Here is a 22,040-nt window from a genome sequence, read left to right on the forward strand (position 1 = left end):
GTGCCCCCCCTCCCCAATATGCTAGATAGGGACGGTGGTCACCAAAGACGCATGCCTAAAAAGGGGTGTTGTCTCACAGAAAAGGGGTATGGCCACACAATAGTACCCCCAATTCAAATTATGCCACACAATAGTGCAACCTTATTTACTGTAAACTAGTGCCCCTTATTAACATTCCAACACACATTAGTGTCCCTTATTCATAAAACATCACAAAGTAGTGACCCTTATTCACGTTACATTACATTCTTGTACCCCTTATACACATTGTGCCACACAGTAGTGTCACTTATTCATATTACACCACACAGTAGTACCCCTTATTGCAAATTATGCTACACAGGAGTACCCCTTATACACATTATATAGACAAAAGCAAAAATAGTCACTGCGCTTTGATGGACAGAATTATAAATTGTTAATATAATCCTTTAGTAGTCTGCTTCTTATTAACTGAAACACTAAAGTTCGAGTATTACACAAAATAGATTTTACTACTGTTTGTAATTACACACAGATACATTTACTAAAAACAGATCCAAATAATAACAAGCAGCCTAAAATAAGTAACTGTAACAATAGCCTGTTTAGGAAGTCACCAAAATACAGTAGCTTAGAATAGATGGGTATGGGTCATTAGCTCGACCACTATTAGTTGACATGCAGTAGGTCGACATGGTAAATAGGTCGACATGTGCTACGTCGACATGAGTTTTTTTACTGTTTTTTGGTGTAGTTTTCTTCGTAAAGTGACAGGGAACCCCAATTAGTGCACTGTGTCCACAAGCTCGGCACAGATTACCATTCCTTACTGTAGTCCACGTGGATCGTAAAGTATGAAAAAGTTCAAAAGTTTAAAAACAAGTATATGTTGACCTATTGACCATGTCGACCTATTGACTATGTCGACCTAATGCATGTTGACCAATAGTGGTCGACCTAATGACTGTCGACCTAAGTGCTGTTGACCTAATGACCGTAACCCGAATAGATTCCTCTTGTCTCTGTGTAGCTTTTCAAGTGTCCAGGTCAATTCAGTACAGACTTGCATGGGACCTAATTAGGGCTTAATTGTGCATTTAGCTTGTTCAGTGAGGGGTAAGTGCCGGCACTTGCATCCCAGTAGCGGTGGTATAATACAAATATGTCCTTATTGTACTGCGCTCACCTCAGCCTGTATACTGATAGTGTGCTACCAGAAATAATAGGAGTAATCAGCTGACTTGAGCATTCTGTACTAATAGTACCTCCCAGACTCTCAGCATCCAACAATGGCCTCAGGAAAAGAGTGCGGTTGGTAGCAGTGTGGCTGTGTCCAGTGGGAGGCAATTCTCCTAGGCGGTGTCCGGCAATAGTTAGAGGATGAAGCGGTGAAGCAACTGTCACAGAGTAAGCTCCAGAGTACTGCAGGGAAACAGCCGGGTGCTCCGCTGCTAACAACATCTCAGAGGGTGCCAGGAAAATAGAAATAATGGTGGCTGCTGGTTCTGCAACCAAGACACCACCCTAGTTACGGCCCTTATTCAGTTGAATCTACAGTATACAGGCTAGTTCATCTTAAATGTCATTATTAAGCCCATCCTGATAAAGGTGGGATTTGGCTGCTACAGTGCCTTGCTAAAGTATTCACCCCCCTTTGCATTTTTTATGTTTTGTTGCCTCACAACATGGAATTCAAATGGATTGCTTGAAGGTTAGCATCATTTCATTCACAGAACATGCTACAACTTTGAAGATTTTTTTTTTTATTGTGAAACATCAAATAGGACAAAATAGCAAAAAAACTTCAGCGTGCATAACTATTCACCCCCCTAAAGTCAGTACTTTGTAGAGCCACTTTTTGCGCCAATTACAGCTGCAAGTCGCTTTGGGTAAGTCTCTATGAGCTTGCCACATCTTGCCACTGGGATTTTTACCCATTCCTCAAGGCAAAACTGCTCCAGCTCCTTCATGTTGGATGGTTTGAGCTTGTGAACAGCAATCTTCAAGTCTGACCACAGATTCTCAATTGGATTGAGATCTGGGCTTTGACTAGGCCATTCCAACACATTTACATGTTTCCCCTTAAACCACTCGAGTGTTGCTTTAGCAGTATGCTTCGGGTCATTGTCCTGCTGGAAGGTGAACTTCCATCCCAGTCTCAAATTACAGGCAGACTGAAATAGTTTTTGCTCAATAATATCCCTGTATTTAGCACCATCCATCTTTCCTTCGACTCAAAACAGTTTACCAGTCCCTGCTGCTGAAAAACATCCCACAGCATGATGCTGCCACCACGTTTCACTGTGGGGATGGTGTTCTTGGGGTGATGGGAAGTGTTGGGTTTGCGCCAGACATAGCGTTTTCCTTGGTGGCCGAAAAGTAAAATTTTAGTCTCATCTGACCAGAGCACCTTCCTCTATACATTTGGGGAGTCATCCACATGCCTTTTGGCAAACTCAAAATGTGCCTTCTTATTTTTAACACTAAGTAATGGACGTTTTCTGACCACTCTTCCATAAAGCCCAGCTCTATGGAGTGTACGGCTTATTGTGGTTACATGCACAGATACACCAGTCTCTGCTGTGGAACTCTGCAGCTCTTTCAGGGTTACCTTTGGTCTCTGTGCTGCCTCTCTGATTAATGCCCTCCTTGCCTGGTCTGTGAGTTTTGGTGACCGGCCCTCTCTTGGCAGGTTTGTTGTGGTACCATATTCTTTCCATTTTGAAGATGATGGATTTGATGGTGCTCCGGGGGATCATCAAAGATTTGTATATTTTTTTATAACCTAACCCTGACTTGTACTTCTCAACAACTTTGTCCCTGAATTGTTTGGAGAGCTCCTTGTTCCTCATGGTGTGATGTCTCTTGCTTAGTGGTGTTGTAGGCTCTACGGCCTTGCAGAAAAGGTGTGTTTATACTGACAGATCATGTGACACTTAGATTGCACACAGGTGGACTTCATTTCACTAATTATGTTGCTTCTGAAGGTAATTGGTTGCATCAGAACTTTTGAGGGGCTTAATAACAAAGGGGAAGAATACATATGCACATGCCAATTTTCAGATTTTTATTTATAAAAAATATTTTTTATATACATTTTTCTAATTTCACTTCACCAACTTAGACTATTTTGTGCAGATCCATCACATAAAATTCAGATAAAAAATAAATAAATTAAACTACAGGTTGCAATGTAACAAAATAGGTAAAAAGCCAAGGTGGGTGCATACTTTAGCAAGGCACTGTATATTCCATTTGGTATCTCCAACCATTAGTGAAGTTTAATATTGTACTCCAGCAAATAGTACGCCTGTTGGATATTGGGTAAACTGTAGCAGCTCTGTGAGTGTCATCAATTGCCTTGTTGATTTTTTTTTAAAAACACTGATAAAGAATTTAACATGTTTCTAAAAATACAATGGCTCAAGCTACAAGAGGGTAATAATTGTGACCACCACAGAGAATCTGATGCATTGGATCGTGGAAGCATTTGAATAATTAGGCTACATTTTTGCAATATTTGGTGGAAGTGAGTTTGGTCACCATCAAATTTCCCAGTTAGCTTTAATATTCAGTAGGTATAGGTTCCAGAGCAAAAGATGCATTGAATGCAATGGTGGATGGCACTGGAGGAATTTAATAAAATTGTATGACAGCTGACTTCCGCTTCCGGGTTCATGGGAGCTGCAGCGTGATCGCTCAGCTCTGCTCCGTGGCCCTCAGCTAATAAAATTTTTTCACGGCACCTTTGCCTCCAATACCCCCCGCACGATTACCTCCCTGCTCCTGAGACCTCAGATGGACAAATTTCTTTCTTCTCCGCACCCCGCTAAGCCGCAGCAGCTGAGCCGCTTGGAGAAGCGCCGAGCAGAGCCTCACATGGCGGCGGGTCAGGACGCTGCGTCACCTCTCCCTGCTTCTAAGAAAGCAGCGGCGCCCTCCCCAGATGAAGACCTTCCGCAGGTACGCAAGGCTCCAGACACCCCAGCCACTTATGGGGACATAGTGGAGGCAATTAAGCATGCAATGACCCCTCTCCTAGCACAGGCAGTGACGGAGATTACCCAGCAAATACAGCAGCTGCAGATCAGAGTGGGAGACACTGAACGCCGGGTTGGTTCTGTTTGCCATGATTTAGCTGATGCACAGAGTGCTATTGAAAGACTCCAGAGAGATATGTATCACCTCTGGAACAAGATAGACGATATTGAAAACAGGACAAGAAGATGTAATATAAGATTAGTTGGAGTTCCTGAATCTGTAAAAGGCCCTGACCTTATGCTTTTCGTGAACACCACTATACCTAAACTCCTGAAAATCGAATCTGAATGTGTTGATCTAGTAGTGGAAAGGGTTCACAGACTTGGACCATCCCCGAAACCGCATGACAAAAGGCCAAGGGTGGTCATCTTTAAATGTCTAAGTTATCTCCACAAACTTGCTATATGGAAGGCGTCCCGCAGAGAGCACACCTTGATTTTCGGAAGGTTCCCGGATTCGTATATTTCAGGACTTTTCGGTTGAACTTACTAAGGCACGTAAAGCGTTTTCGCCAATCTGCTCTTCACTAGTGGCAGCCAAACAAAAGTTTGCCCTTATGTATCCAGCCAGACTCCGTATCTTTATGGATGATAAACATTATGACTTTATCTCTCCTGCTGATGCTCAGGCCTTTTTAGATGAAGGATCTCGGGCAGCATATGACGACATTTCTGACGCTCCAGCGAATACCAATGCTTGAATGGACATTTTCAATTGCATTCTACCTGTCTCTCCTCATATAATTTCTCGTACACTGTCCCCGTCTATGTTCTGATTGTTAGTATGCTATATGCCATACACGCTCTGAGTAGGGGATACAAGACCTTACCAGTCTCTGCTTGCTACCTACCATATGCTGTTTTATATATAATACCGTGGTCATCTTATAGTTTAAGATATTTGAGACGTGCTATTTTAGCTACTAAAAGATGACTATAGATTTCTTATATCACTACCCCCCCTTTCCCCCCCCCCCTTTTTCTTCTTTTTTTTTTCTCCCTTCCCCTCACCTTCCCCTCCTCCTCTCCCCTCCCCCCCCCCCCTCTACCTTTTACATCTTAATATATGTCTTAATATTCACAAACAATATTAGGGGTATGTATACTCATGTTTTGGGCCATGGAGCCTCTACCATGTCCCGATCGAGGATTATCTCATAGCCATAGTGATTGCACGGCTCTACTGATCTCTATTTCTCACACAGTTCGGAGGTTACCTTTGTTGGAGTTTGATAACTCTTCCGCATGTTACTCATGCATCGATGCATTTTCCTGTACATGTTTCGTTTGTTTTTGTCTTGTGTCTCCCCCTACCCTCTTGTTCTTTCCCATTTCTGTTTTTTCCCCTTATCTAGGATAATCAGTGGATTCTTGGAGACATACTCCTTCCCTCAGGCTTTCCATTCCCTAATCCCAGGGTAACGAATGTTAAGATTGGTTCCATCAACATCGGGGGATTTCATACTCCGGCGAAGAGACGTAAGACACTCACATACCTGAATAGGCTCATATTACATATTGCTTGTATTCAGGAAACACACCTGTCCGCTGCTGAAACGATTAAATTGCAAATGCTTAATTGGCAGGTTCTTGCATCCGCCCCCTACAATACTAAATCTAGGGGAGTAGTAGTCCTAGTCTCCAAATCCTTACCTATAGATGAAGTGTCTGTCCAAGCAGACCCAAATGGCAGATATGTAGTGGTGTCTTTCCGACTTTACACAAAAACCTACACACTCTGCACTCTCTATGCTCCTAATGTTTAAACTAAAACCTTTTTCAAGACCATACTTCGTATTTTGCTTCCCCTCGCTTCTTCCAATATTGTTTTATGTGGATATTTCAATCTTATATCTCACATACACTTAGATAAATCTCATCCTAAACCGCGTGCACCCTCTCTCCCTAAATTAGGGGTCCCTGCCCTTTTTCATTTGCTGCAAATGATTGATGTATGGAGGGCTACTCACCCAACTGATAAAGGCTATACTTGCTTGTCCTCGGCACACCACACGTTTTCTAGAATAGATTACATTGCCCTCTCCAACTCGTTGTTTGCTCAAGTTGTTGAATCTGATATTGAACCAATTGTTATTTCAGATCACGCACTTGTATGGGTAACCTTTAAAACACAGCATGAAATTTCTGACCACAAAATCTGGAGGTTCCCTGCCCACTTACACAAATCCCCAAATTTTATTTCTCATGTCAATCATTCCTGGGATGAATTTCATCTCAATAATGAAAATAACTTGGCCTCGGATCCTCCCCTATACTGGATGACGGCTAAAGCAGTACTAAGAGGGTCTATTATGTCTTATGAATCTCAATTGAAAAAGAAAACCTCAGAATCCTATCTTGTAAAACAACAACTACTTACTGACGCGTATTCTACCTATACTAGAGAACCGACACCCACAAATAGGACAAATTATCTCACGGCACAGGCTCACTTTGATGATATTCTCCAATCACTAACAGATAAGTATCAGTTTGCATCTAATTTTAGATATCATCAATTTGGCAATAAGACGAGTAAATTACTCACTAATATTCTGAATGGCACCAGACCTGCTATGGCGGTCCACCCATTACTATTGCCTGATGGTTCCCACACTACATCCAATAAACAAATTACTGATGTTATGAGAACGTTCTATGCTGAACTATACTCTGCACCCCAATCATTAGATCCCTCAGGGCCAACTGTGGAAACGGATTCTTCTTCACATATTCCTCCTTCTTTGACAAATCTATCATTACCCCCTGTCCCTGAAGAATATCTTTCACAACTGAAAAATCTTATATCGTTAACAGAAGTCCAAGACGCAGTTAAAACACTTAAGCAAGCTAAATCTCCTGGTCCAGAAGGGTTTAGTGGTGACTTTTATAGGATGTTCAGTGATAGAATTTGCCCTATATTGGTCTCTGTTTTTAATTCTATCCTTTTCAGTCACAATACTCCCCTTTATTTTAATTCAGCCATTATTAAGGTCCTCCCTAAACCAGGTAGGCCACATGATATACCTGGGTCTTATAGACCAATTTCCCTGTTAAATTCGGATTATAAATTATTAACAAAAATACTCGCTACCAGATTAAATCCTGTATTGCCACACATAATTCATCAGGACCAGACGGGTTTTATTAAAGGCAGGCACTCTGTTGTAAATATTAGGAAAGTTTTAGCCGCAATCCAGGCATTTTATGACAAGGCTTCAGACAATGGTGAAAAAATGATACTCAGTGTAGATGCAGAAAAAGCCTTCGATTTAATACTATGGCCTCATCTGTTTTCCACCATGGAACGCTTTGGTTTCCCTGCTCTTTTTATTTCTTTCATTCAGACTCTGTATAAATCTTCTTCCTCCCAGATAGCCTGTAATGGCTTCTTGTCCCCACCTTTTCCTATTCAGAGAGGCACGAGGCAAGGGTGTCCCATGTCCCCACTCCTGTTTGCCTTGGCGATCGAACCACTAGCAATGTCACTCCGATCAGCTCCTTTGTTCAGAGGTATATCAATTGACTCCTCGGAACTAAAAGTCTCACTTTTCGCTGATGATATGCTCCTTTTTATTTCGAACCCTGAGACTTCCCTCCCTGCAATTATGGCCATAATATTAGCATATCATACTCAGTCTGGAGACAAAATTAATGTTTCTAAATCAGATATTTTACCTATAACAGCCCTGTCTGTTTTGACCCAATCCTTGCCGATAATAAGTCAATTTACTATTCAAGACCACTCTATAAAATACTTGGGGATTCAAATTACTAAGAACCCACTTCAAATATACAAGGCCAACTTTACACCTTTACTTAATAAAGTTCTCTCTCAATTAGATGGATGGAATAAATTACCATTATCTCTACTGGGTAGAGCAGCAGTAGTCAAAAGTATAATTTTCCCAAAAATTTACTACGCAAAACAAATGCTTCCTTGTACCATTTCTTCTCAAGATGTCATCAAACTTAATAAAGCCGTTTCATCCTTTCTATGGCAGAATAAAAGACCCAGGTTAACCTTCCTGAAATTGACAAAAAAGAGAAGTGGGTCTGGGAATCCCAGATTTCCAGCTGTATTCTAGGGTTGCACAATTCCGATACATATCAGATTGGTTATTGGAAACTTCAGACTATGTTGATTTTACTCTAGAAAAATCTATTTTCCAGCCGTTCTCTCCGGGGGCCCTCCTTCATTCCCCAATACAACTTATTCCCTCATCTGTTTTACAGCACATACTTTTTAAAGACACGTATGATAGCTGGCTTACAATACACAAGACTTTACAATCTACCCACAGGTACTCCCCGTTTATCCCAATATGGGGCAATCCAACCTTCCAGCCATCCCTACACAACCCCGCAATTAGATTGTGGCGTAAGAAGGGATTAAACTTAGCAACAAAACTGTTTGACCCGGGTGGTCATATTTTCTCCTTTGCACACATAGTAGAACGATACGACATACCTAATTCTCATTTTTATCTATACCTCCAGATACGCCACTACATATCTTCCTTGCAAAATACCTATCCATTTACTAAGGTTAATTTACCTTTTGCGAACCTGCTTCGTTCCCTACCATTCTGTAAGTTTAAATCTTCATCCCTATACACACTACTCCTCTCTCCACGTACTGACAAAGGTGTTCTACCTCTATTAGAATCTTGGAAAAAAGATGTACCAGATGTTGATGGAATCCATCAATTATTACAGCATTACACCAAAACTATGTCTATTTTACATTCTGCATACCTCCAGGAAGTACATTTTAAAACCATCCATAGGATATACATAGCACCAGCACAAAGGAAATATATGGACTCTTCAGAATCTGGATCGTGCCCTAAATGTAGAATGGCCAATGCTAAATGTTTCCATTGCTTTTGGACTTGCTCCAAAATACTCCGCTTCTATCGCAAGGTTCTTTCATTCCTTAATGTGACACTGAACCTATCCCTTACCCCCCATCCTTTAGCCTGCCTTTGTGTCAGTTTTTCACACTGGGCATTAACCTTGCAACAGAAACAAGTTATCCCCTTCCTAACGGTAACTTTGACCCTAGCTAAAAAACTTATCTTAACTTACTGGACCAAGAAGCATGCCCCCTCGATCCAAGAATTGAAAGCAAGATTATTGCAGTTATTGTATTTTGATAAAAGGGCACTCTCCCTTAACCCAGGCTATCGAATATCAAAATTCATTGATAAATGGGGACAATTTATATCTTCCTTGGATATCAACTTACAATCAAACATTTTAATGGCTGTACATACTGGTAACTATACGGTCTAATAATGTTTTGGAAATAGGATACTGTGTTATGGGTTAGATATTTGTAATGTATGTCCCAAGTCCCCATTTTGCTATTTACCTGGTACCCCTTTTTATTACAAGGGTTCATCTCATGCTTCCTCCCTTACCCGCCTCTTCCCTACCTACCACCCATGTCTGCGTCTCCCCCACACATGATGTTCGTAAATGGTTTTGTGGATATTTGTTTTTGTAACACTATAATGACGCTTCTGTCTTTAACATTGTTGGAATTATTGGAATTCTTTATAAATACTGTAAAAGCTATAGATGAATCTGCAGTTCTATAACTTATGTTACAATGTATACCTACACACACAGTGAAACTAGTTGCTTTATACATTAACCCCGTTCTAAATTATATGTTTGTGTTAAAACTGCTGTACTGGCTAGTACTGGGTCTCACATCTTAGACCAATTACCTTTAGTATTCCTGAAACATTGTCTTTCTTATATAGTCGTATTGACGACAATATTTTGTCTTACTGAGTATAATTTGAATTTGTACACTGTCTTAAAATTGTGAAAACCTAATAAAGCGTTGAAATGAAAAATTGTATGACAGCTAAACTTGAGGCGTTTGAGTTGTTTGAACCAGTGCAAGTTTTAGGCTTCAGCCATGGCCCCAATGGAATGAATGAAAAAATGGCCTGATTATTCTGTCACAGAGCTGCAGTGAAATGCAGAGCAGAGGTTCTGCTATTATGTAAAGACCACTCAAGGATCCCAATTGCTGAGGAGTTTCAGGTCCAAAATTATTAACAATCCACAAACATCCCATCCAGAGTTGTTGTCTGAGTAGCTGAACTTGGGAAGCAATTGACAAAGAATGTTGATTCTGAGCTAGAGTCTGATGCTCCAGTCAAATCTCATGCTGGCTCCACCAATGGCCTCATTAATTTAATCAAGAAGAACCGATCCTGAATCTGGGGTCAGGATAGCTTCCAATAGATGCACATCTGAAGTCAATCAGCTTTCAACAAAAAGCATATTTCTGACTGTAGTCTGTTTGGGCCAGAATCCAGATAGCCAGCAAAGAAAGAAATCGGGAAGAGATGAACTTTGGTGCAAAAGCACATTAGTCAAAACAACTAGTGCAGAAAGGAACCAGCTTTATATGACTGCAGATTTCAGGGATTGGAAACAGCTTTATATGCCTGCAGATTTCAGGGATTGGAAACAGCTTTATATGCCTGCAGATTTCAGGGATTGGTTGCAAGCAGGAAAGGTGTGAGGAGCATGTAACATGCACATTCATGAAGGTCAACTTCTTCTGAATGGGATCTTCTGATAAACAGTTCCACACCTAAACCACAGAGTCTACATGATCTGAGATAAAGTACTGCAGAGATTGTGTTTGCCTTTGAAAGTGTGACACTAGGTATTTGCCATCTTGGGTCTAAACAAACCATCAATTTCTCAGCAAACAGAAAACTCCATAAGGCAACACTGTCAATGTGGCTAATTGCACAGTTAGAGAGAGCTCTCTAAATTGCATCCTGCTACAGTATACTGTACTTTTCCTCTATGACAAATACATCCATTAGTGATAGTTAGCAGTCATAGTTTTGGCTGGTTTGGGATTCTGCTATAAGTAATTATAAACTGTCGATCACCAAGAACATCAGAATTGTCATGAAGTGTAAATTCATTCTCATATTGATCAATATATACAGTACCATCATCATCAGAAAGGACAGCAATGCTAGGTGTACAATGGACATAGCACTGACAGTTTTAGTTCCTGACTGATAAATTACAGTACCCCTCAAACTACACCAACAGTAAATATTTATGCAGTACTTGTCTAGACTGACCATGAAATTGCAATACTACATCTCGTAATTAACATACACCAGCTATAGGAATTAGTCATGGTCATCTAATTGTAATTTCAGATGTGCTTCATTTTCACCACTAAAGACTTGACATACTGGGCGTAATTCAGGTTGCATCGGAAACGCAATGTCACCCCAATTTAAGCGTCGGGACTTCCGTGTGCATGCGCAGGTCCCGTCCTGAGCATGTGCGCACAGTTTATGCCGTTAGCCCGCATTAACTGCGAATGCCTCTGCATGACTGACAGGCAGAGGCATTCACGGGGCAGGCAGGGTGCGGCGATGGAGCGTTTATCGGGGTGGCACGGGGTAAACGGAGGAATGTCAGCTGCGTTTTTGGGGTGACTACGTGTCATCACATGCAGCCACTCCGATCGAAAAAATTGGGGTGGGACTCCTGCCGGCTTCCATAGTTTCTGCATCCATGCTCTAATTGCTGCGCAATCGCAGGTAGAACATGATCGCAGTTGGTGGGCAGCGGATAGCATGCTGGGCAGCCTAGCCCTGCAATGGGCGGCCCACAGCATGCGATTGCCAAAAAGCAGAATCTGCTACTCTTACTGAATTAGGCCAACTATCCTCAAAATCTGCTAAATCCTCACTAATTTTATATGATTTGATAAAGGAGGATGATTAAGATATAGAAGTTTTGTTTTTTTATCTCAACATAGTCTAGCCAGTCCAATACTTAAGTTGAAGAGAAGTTTGTGACCATTTTAGGTGGTGCATTTTCTTTTCTTCATCTATTCTCTGTAAAGTACTGGTCAATCAATACAATTAAATTGGATATTATGACTTGTAATGATAAAGGGCTTTAATTAGCGAAGGTAGACAGAATAACTAGTAATTAACACAGCAATAAATGCATTTTTCAATAGTAAAAGACTTGCAATAAAAACATCAATCAATCGATTGATATATAAATGACTGCATAAATAGCTAGTGGTGGTGAGTAGTACAGATCATTTTCTTTCAGATACAGTACTTATGATTATAATGGAAAAAAATGGTTTAAAGGTGCCCATACACCTTAAGATTTATCTTCCAATCTGGCTGGTTGGTACGAAAATCTGGTAATGGATGTGAGCAAATTACATGCATGGGAGCAAATGACAGTTGACCATTTCAAATGGTCAACTGTCATTTGCTCACATTCATTACCAGATTTTCGTTCCAACCAGCCAGATTGGAAGGTAAATCATTAGGTGTATGGGCACCTTAAGAAAGGTAACACAGTTGTAACAGACGTTTACTGTATTACTGTTACAATTTGGCCAGTTTGTTTGCCCAACCAGTAGGATTTCATGTGCTTCATGTGGCAGAATTTGGCTTTCTCTACTTCTACCCCAACAACATTGCAGAGCCAGAGTGGTCCCAGGTAGGTATACTGTAGATTATAAATGTAATGAAATGCAGAAGTGCAACAACTGTGCAGAATAACACTGGGCAGAGTAAGAGAGAAACAACAGAACAGAACCCCTTGGATTACATTTTCAGCAATGTGCATAGAATTACAGTACAGCCACATTGCATATTTTATTGTGCACCTTTATGGCGGAGTGAGGGAAAATGTGCGATGTTGTAGTCTACCAGGTTCCTGCATTCCAACTCTCTCTACAGTATTCTTACAGAAGTTCACGGACATTGCCCCTAAAGTTCACAGTGACAAAACTTTGCAGTGTTGCAAAATGGATGTTTCGTCACAGAGTGTGGTATGGAAAGCGACATTCAGAATGTAGACAAGTTCCGAATGTCGGCAGTCATAATGTCAACATAGACAATAGGTCGACATGGTTAATATGTCAACATGTTCATGATGTTGGCATTTAACGTGTACTTCAATAGACTGAGATTGTAGGGCTAAGAAAATAGGTTAAAAAATGTCTAAAACAATCTGCACAGTAGACAATCAGGACATGCTGCAGCACTCTTTATACATTAAGTAGTGTATGTGGATTATTTAGTAATTAGAAACACTCAATGAGAGGTATTATCTTGTATCTACTGTACTGAGTGAAATTCAACATTATCTATATATTATAAATTCAAATTTGAGTAAATTGCAGCCAACAGATTTTCTGGGCTATTATCCATATTAAAATAGCTTGAACATATTCACAAAATAGAACATAGTGCATCCTGATTTACAGGGAAAATGCATAGTTTCCTTAATAATTTTACACAACTGACCTTTAATGATACAAATTTACATAGCAATTAAAAATGACCCCCATCAGTGAAGCTCCTCACAATGACAATCACCCATATTATATTATACTGTATTTACGTCAGGAAAGTGGAGTTACAACACAGTACTGACATTTACCATTGCAATATGGCATGTGCCTCCAGTATGTAGTAAAATCTACTACCCCATCAGAAGTGGCAGAGATGGAGTGCTCTGTGTGTGGAGAAGAGCTTTTTAGTATGTAAGAGGAGTTTACATATAACAGCAGAGAACGTCTACAGTTCCAGGACTGGCTTTTATCACAGAAACAAAGAAAATGAAGTACACAGAGTTAAATATAATGTGTGCTGCATCACTGTGTTTGTTACGTTGGTAAAGGTGGGCTGTGTACAATCAGCCTCCAGCTATTTGAATACATACTACACAGTGAGCTTACTGTTAACTGGAAAGTATGTTTAAATTGCTATGGATAAAAAGCATGGCAACCGAGCACAACCTACCAAAGTAATTCAAGTGCTTAATTCAGCCTCCACATTATGACTCATGTTCCTGTGTACTTGAATTTCCTTTGTGACAGAATTATTGAATGTTCTCTTATTCTCCTAAGATGTGTAGGCTGATTATAGTGTGGGCTACCATAAAGCACAGGCAGAGGCTGGTAATTGTATGAGAGTCAAATGCATTACAAAATTATGCTACTGAAGTACAGTAATCTATCTATCTATCTATCTATCTATCTATCTATCTATCTATCTATCTATCTATCTATCTATCTACCTACCTATCTATCTATCTATCTATCTATCTATCTATCTATCTATCTATCTATCTATCTATCTATCTATCTAATGTTTGGCAGTAAGCAAACTGATCTCAATCAAACACAAATGCAGTTTCCTTTCCGAAACAAGTATTGGCATCAATATGTGCATTCACGGTTTCAAACGCAGTTACTACAATATTATAATATAAATTGAAAAAATATTATGATACATTGAATAATCATGATAAATTTTATAAAACATATTGTCTTACCCTAAAGAATTCCTTAGTTGACCCTGAATCCAATGTCCCATATGCAATTTCTGTTTGTTTGGAAAGGTCTTCCGCACTTTCAATAGGTGACACCATCCGTTCGACAGTAAGGAAGGCAGCTAAGTTAGCCGTGTAGGATGAAATTATTATCAAGGTAAAGAACCACCACACACCTCCAACAATGCGACCAGATAGGGATCTAATAACAAGTATGAGATGCATCTTTTAAATGAAATGAATGTTGATACAGTAATACTAATAAGAATTTCATAACAAGCAATTACATTTGGTAGTAAATTAAAATGTATGCACAGCGACTTCATTGTCGCACCTTCATTTTTGCTGTAATTTGTTTGTTTTTGTGACAGAAATTACATCTATAAACATAAACTCATACAAAAAATATATTACACAGATAAATGTGGGCAGCACAGAATTGTGAAACATATACTGCAGACTGTACCGTTGCTGATGTTGGCATCATTTTTTGAACTCGCTCTTTACAAATGATGATGCTAAGCAGGACCTGAGCAATGTGCTAGAGAACAGATATCTCGCAACCGCCAGTAATTTCGCAAGCAGTAAATCCCATTCACAAATGCAAATTAAACCACATAAACTGCACATTTTAAATGTGGCTGAACATGATTACTAATAGTAACAGCAATTAATTTCTGATCTTCCTGGCAACTCTTATTGTATCTTATGTTTGCCAACTGCAGGTACTGTAGGCACCCTGCAGCCTGCAGAATGGACCCAGAGAATCCCCCATGCACTCTTCTGCTGCCTAGCCCTGGCAGCCACATCCCCTCAATGTGATGTTATGATCAGGGCAGTAAGTGAGCCTGGCTGGGCCGAGGTACTTCCAAGGGGGCGAGGTCTAATCACAGGAGGCGTAGCCATGCACCCTTAGAAAAAAAGACAGAAAAAAATAGTATTTGAAGCGCCTCCATGGCCACACAGCAGACCAGCAGCTGCTGCTGCCAGGTAAGGAGGGGTGGGACCCAGGGGGGGTGGGATCCTCCATCAAACCTGGGCCCGGGTAATTAGTACCCCCCCCCCCTTTCCCCTCTCTGCGCCTCTGGTTATGATGCCACATGTTTGGGGATGAGGCTTGTAGAGGATGGATATTGCTGCATCTCGGGGGTTACCAACCCACTAAGCATAGATACAGATGTGACCTTATTAAACTATCGTTCTGGACAGACATTTTCAGGGCTCTGCGTGATACAATAACATTTTGCAATCAAGTGTCCATAATAACGTGTCACAAGCTAGTATCCTATAACGTTTTATAGATAACGTGTCACAAGCTAGTATCCTATAACGTTTTATAGATAACGTGTCACAAGCTAGTATCCTATAACGTTTTATAGATAACGTGTCACAAGCTAGTATCCTATAACGTTTTATAGATAACGTGTCACAAGCTAGTATCCTAAAACGTTTTATAGATAACGTGTCACAAGCTAGTATCCTATAACATTTTATAGATAACGTGTCACAAGCTAGTATCCTAAAACGTTTTATAGATAATGTGTCACAAGCTAGTATCATATAACGTTTTATAGATAACGTGTCACAAGCTAGTATCCTATAACGTTTTATAGATAACGTGTCACAAGCTAGTATCCTATAACGTTTTATAGATAACGTGTCACAAGCTAGTATCCTATAACGTTTTATAGATAACGTGTCACAAGCTAGTATCCTATAACGTTTTATAGATAACGTGTCACAAGCTAGTATCCTATAACGTTTTATAGAATACTAACTTATGTAACTTTATCACAAGGTTATTTTTCATTAGCATATCACTCAAAGCCACTCTAATTGTTATATACAGCCATAGGGATAGAGGAATGAGGACACAGCTGTATGCACATTATATAAAATATTTTGTAGTGTCATTTATATTGAGCTATAAAAATGTGTGCTCACAGAGCAGACAATAATTTATTTCATGCAGCTAGTTTTCCACAAATGTGTCACTTTAGACTTAGATATTTATGATGTGGCTTTCTGCAGTGGCTCCAAAGTGTCTGGATTTATCTAGGCGGGGAGAAAGTTTGGAATTTTAGAAATATTGTTTTAGTTTTGCGCTATTATCTCCTCAGTGTGTCAAGGGTGCCAGGCATGAGTTTATGCAACCAAGGGCAAACAAATTTGACAACTACGAGGCAGCTAAATTGTGGCCCCGATGTATGATCCTCTGTTATGGGGGGAGAAATGGTATCAGAGCTTGTTATGTGCACTAATACCGCTTCCAAGCCCATGTATGAATCTGGCAGTGTGTGGTAAGTGACAGGGGCGCATAGCACTGCAATATGTAAGATAGCACGCCAATATGCAGGGAAAGATATGAACGGTCAGTAATACTGACTGTTTTGACACCTGCAGCTACAGGGAGACATAGCACATCAGCACTAGACTGTGTGCATTGACAGGCATCGCCAGAGGGGGGGAGTACATCTCAGCGCTAGGGCTTTCTCTCACTAAAGAGGCAAAGCGAGAAGAGCCATATCGGCATAGTGGAACAGTATGAAAAACCGGCGGCCAGCAGTATACCGACAGTGGGATCCCGGCCACCGATATGCCACATGTTATATTCTCCCTCTTTGGGTGTCGTGGACATCCATAGAGTGAGAAAAGCCTGTGGCGCTGGGATTCCGGCGGTGGTATTTCACCGCTAGTCAGGATTCCGGCGTTGGCATTGTGACGTCCTGGATCCCGACTAGCGGTATTGTAACCGCATCCCCCACCATACATCTGCCTGTGTTCCTTGTGATAGCAGCAGCTGGGCAGACCAGATACTGTATGTCTTCTTTAATATGGGTTAGGGACATACAGTATATGCATGCAAAAATCACTCCTAGTTTTGCAACATGCAGTTATTTAAACGAGAGTCAATGGGAGAAGAGAATCCCCTAGTTTAATGGGCTGTAATCTCTTACAATGCCTGCAGATAGATGTTTCCACATCCTAGAAGATGAAGACAGTGTCATCAATGTCCTTTCATGTTTGTGATTTATTTAAGGTAAACTAGGCTCATCAAATAGTCATTTATAAAAAAAAAACTTTTAAAAGTTTAAACAAATGAAAAGTGCAGTAGGCAGGAACTTAATTTGCTGTTTTCATGTAGAGTTTTTTTTTGGGTGGCAGTACCTAAATGCAGCTTGGGGTTGTGCACATATGCTTAAGCAAGTATTTATACATAATTTATACATAGTTAAATGTGCTGTATAGCTTTTTTCATATGGACCTATTCACATGACAGCATGGAGATAGAGTGCACTCAAAACTTTTGGTATTCTGTGCCCTGAACTGTGTCTACAGGTGGCCCAGGGTTTTACTTCCTGTGTCTCCCTCCAGGTACCTTGGAGTGAGTGGTACTTGCTGCTTAGTTGTTTGTATCACTTAGTCTCGCATCTCTTGTGCAACTGCATCTGATACATTATCACAACTTTGAGTTTAAGTCCTGGGGACAACCAAGTACTGGCAAACACATAGCATTCTATCGGAACAGGGTATGATCTAGATATGTATTGTTAAGATCAGGTTTAATAATTTATCTTGTGCATGGGTTATGTAACACTACAGTATGCAACAGATTATTATTTTTTATTTGGAGAGAGATTTATATTTAGAATATTTAATTAATTAAAAAAACAGGCTTACTTGGTTACTTACTTATGACATATCTCTTTAAACAAGCTTTTCATGATTATATAGTGCATTTAGCATCAAATACTTAATTCAAACATGTACATCTTGCCTTCATGTTAGAGAGTGTTCTCCTCATAAAGATAAGATCACTAGAGGATCTATTTTTGAAGTATTGAAAAGGGAGTTATTATTGCTTCCTCCTATTTAATAAGTGGGATTACTGATTCCTTCTATCCCTCTATGTAGATTGAAACTGTCTCCATATCATTTGCATACAGTCTGCAGTGACTGTTCTATTTATTTTGAGATGACATTACCCAGTTGTCATCTATGGGGGACATGTGAACACACAGAGACTTTACAAGTTCCCCTCTGGGTTACGTCCAACTGCCCTATTTTGCCTAAAGAGGAGCCCCAAATCTCAACCCATATTGCTGTAATATGTGGCTATATAAAATGTTAATTTGTGTGTGGAAATTGCAAATGTTAATAAATAGATCCCTATATTATTTAATGGAAGTTATTTACTTAACAGTACAGTATAACATTACACTATAATACGTATATGTAAATTAGGTACTGTATAATTGCATAGCTATAGGAAACAATTGCACATCTATAAGGGAGATTACATATATATGTATCACACAGTAAAGTAAGATACAGAATTAAAATAACACTGGAGCTTTGACCCAACCACTTGGCACATGCTTCATCAACTACAGTAGGTACACTTTAAGTAATGTTAGTTTTTATTAATATTGTTTTATGGGTTGACTGACTGTGTATCTCTGAATCACTTACCCACCCCCCACCCCCGTATCAAACTTCTTTCTCTGTTTATATTTTTACTAGTTACCAGAATAATGGAACAACATAACAGTAATGTCAGAGCGCGAACAGTGCAACATTTAAATTGCTCTGTCGGATGCCATCTAGTGGCCGCCCGCACACAAAACACCTGAATTCCCCCCCATACATACTGTCTATTATTTTGAAATGTTGCGTCTGATGTATATGATTTGTAGATATGCTGATTTGACGAAGTATTATTGTTGATGATTTATTATCTTGTCTGTGTTGTATTTAAAAGATCTGATTTTGTCCTAACTGTGTGGCATACTACGTACCATGTTATATTGAAGCACTTTAATAAAATGTTTTTCAAAAACATTTTTCAAATTAACACTGGAGCAAAGAAATAGAAGCCTGTTATAACAGAACACATTTTCATTTTCATCTGGTAACTTTGTGACTTGTAGCACTGTTTAATGTGTGTTATATTCGTAATTGCTGTTACCTTTATTTTAGTGCTTCTAAACTAAATTGCATTTAACTGGCCTTAGCAAGTGGCTAAAATTATGATCAGGGCAGACAAGTTTTATTCTTTCTCTCTTCTGTTAATGTACAGTGGGTTTAATTACACAGTAGGTCATACCGTTGTCATGACAACGGCAGTATATATTTAAACATTATTCCTTTTTTCTTGATAAAGAAGTGAGAACAGTGCAGAGAAAATAATTTAATACTACATCTATGCAGAGAATTAGACATTTAGGTGTCTATTCATGAAGCAGTGAAAAGGGTGGAGAAGTGAACCAGTGGAGATGTCGCCCATGGCAACCAATCAGCCCTGAAGTAACATATAATAAATAACATATATAATTTGCATACTATACAATTGTACGGAGAAGATGAATGGTTGCCATGGGCAACTTCTCCAGAGGCTCACTTCTCCACTCTCTTCACTTCTTCACTTCTTTGTGAAAAGCAATGATGATAAATAGTTGCACTAACAGAGTAACACACTATACATGTAATGACTAATAGCTTTGATACAGCTAAAACCTGCTTATTCTAGTCTATTCTAGTCTAGCGTGAAAATCCAACATATCTTGCAGCTATGGTACTTCTGATCATCTCCATTGTTTGACAATAGAAGTCCAGTGTGGTTAAAGGTGGGTTCACACTAGGCGACATGCTCTATGAGCGACATCTCCTAGTGTTTCCGGCTGCCGAGCATACGCATTGAGCGATATGATGTTCATATCGCTTAGTGACTTCACGCCGCAGCCAGGTCGTGCAGGCTGCTTTTGGATGACAGTCCAAATTGAGCTGTTGCGGGGCCACGCATCGCTGGTTGGCGGTAGCATACACACTTGCCGAGAAAGTGAGCAACGGCACTCAGGAAGGATGAAACTGAGCGATGTTGGCAAGTGTGTATGCGTCTTAAGAGTGAGCTGAGGCTTTCTGACAGGCAAACATTCTAACTAACTCTTTAAATAAACACCCAGCTGAAAGGAACAACAACATATACTGTATCTCTATGGCAAGGATCTCTTGCTAAGGGGCTGACATTTTCCACAAACTGGTAGTACAGCTTTAACGTTCACAGGACTATCCGGATTGACTTTAATTCAAACCTAATTTCCTCAATGCCCATTTACTCAAGGCTGATTATTCAGTAATTAGGGGCTTGTACCGTATATTCATATTGGGACATTTTAGAGATTGTGATTGCAGCTTTCTAGTTATGTCTACCCATTGCAAGTACAAATGAAATATTTTTACTGAGTGCTGATTCCTGTATTTTATGTCTACCCATTGCAAGTACAAATGAAATATTTTTACTGAGTGCTGATTCCTGTATTTTATGTCTACCCATTGCAAGTATAAATCAAAAATATTTTTACTGAGCGCTGATTCCTTTATTTTATGTCTACCCATTGCAAGTACAAATGAAATATTGGTATTAAATATATGTATTTATTTTACTCACAAGCCATACTTATTTATTTACATTATATTCATTTTAGTGCGGTTTTTACAATCAGCCATAGAGAAGCTTAGTTTTTGAGACTGACCACCACTCACAGCTCCTTTAATCTCATTGGCAGCACCTTAATTGGATTATTTAGTTGCTGCTTCTGAGATGTCAATTTACTGTGACAGACTGGCAAGTGCATGCAATTCATCTCTAAGTAGTAACTTCTGAATAATAAACATAACAGACTAGATGATCTGGTGGTCTGTAGCCAATACGTTGGCTACCAGTGCCTAAATATGTACTTTTCTAGCAATACCATTTATAGTTATGCTACACATCAGGTCTGGGAGAGCTGCCCAAAACTCAAGAGTTTGGAGAGTGAATTAATTAATCTCTCTCTCTCTCTCTCTCTATATATATATATATATAGAGAGAGAGAGAGAGAGAGAGAGAGAGAGAGAGAGAGAGAGAAAGATTAGTGAATTCACTCTCCGAACTCTTGAATTTTGGGCAGCAACCCCAGACCTGATGTGGGAGGGACTTAGAGACATAAATTGTGTCACTGTGGCCCGGGCCCTGCTGCTTGAGGCCACACTGTATAGCAGGGGCAGGGTTTATAATGAAGGAATGAACTGTATAAGCACATGAGAAAATTAAGGAATGCAGTTCATTATTTCTGCTTGATATTAGGGAAATCAGAGTGGATTAAAGATGTAATACAGTTTTACTATATACTGTACTTATCACAGTATAAAAGTGCATCATGAAATGCCATTATTGATACTGTATATAATTGACCAAAAGTAAAACTGATGGAGCAAAAGTACTGTAAGAGTATGATTCATATTTGTAAGAATTTGCAAAGCACTTCTAGAGAGCAACAACTATTTTTATACTCACACACTAGGTAGTCATAAAATGATTATTAAAAGTCCTTAGGGCTGATGCAAAGTTGTAAGTAAAATGGGTGTACATTGCTCACAAGTAACCAGTATGGAAAAATGGTGCATTTACATACAAATGCATGTCTGATTGCATCTCAGAATGTGTCTGCTACTGCATGAGTAGTACATACAGTACACCTGGCTTACTACAAGTCATTAGCATTATAACAGGTGCAAAAGGTAAGCCCCAAAAAGGATGTATATTAATTTCCGTGCTGGTCTGCATGGCCCACATTTTAACAAGCCCTCACTGAACTGTGCCTA

General features: G+C 39.7%; 1 protein-coding gene across 5 annotated transcripts in view; it reads right to left on the reverse strand.

Annotated features, from left to right (window-relative positions):
- The window catches only part of GRIA2 (glutamate ionotropic receptor AMPA type subunit 2), a 325,307-nt gene that overhangs the window by 44,766 nt on the left and 258,501 nt on the right, over positions 1-22,040 (reverse strand). For all 5 annotated transcript variants that reach the window (XM_063920481.1, XM_063920482.1, XM_063920483.1 and 2 more), the window contains exon 12: positions 14,400-14,598. In XM_063920481.1, the coding sequence (XP_063776551.1) occupies positions 14,400-14,598 (199 nt within the window). The remainder of the gene's footprint in view (positions 1-14,399; positions 14,599-22,040) is intronic.

This window comes from Pseudophryne corroboree, chromosome 1 (assembly GCF_028390025.1).
Source record: "Pseudophryne corroboree isolate aPseCor3 chromosome 1, aPseCor3.hap2, whole genome shotgun sequence".
NCBI classification, from domain to species: Eukaryota; Metazoa; Chordata; class Amphibia; order Anura; family Myobatrachidae; genus Pseudophryne; species Pseudophryne corroboree.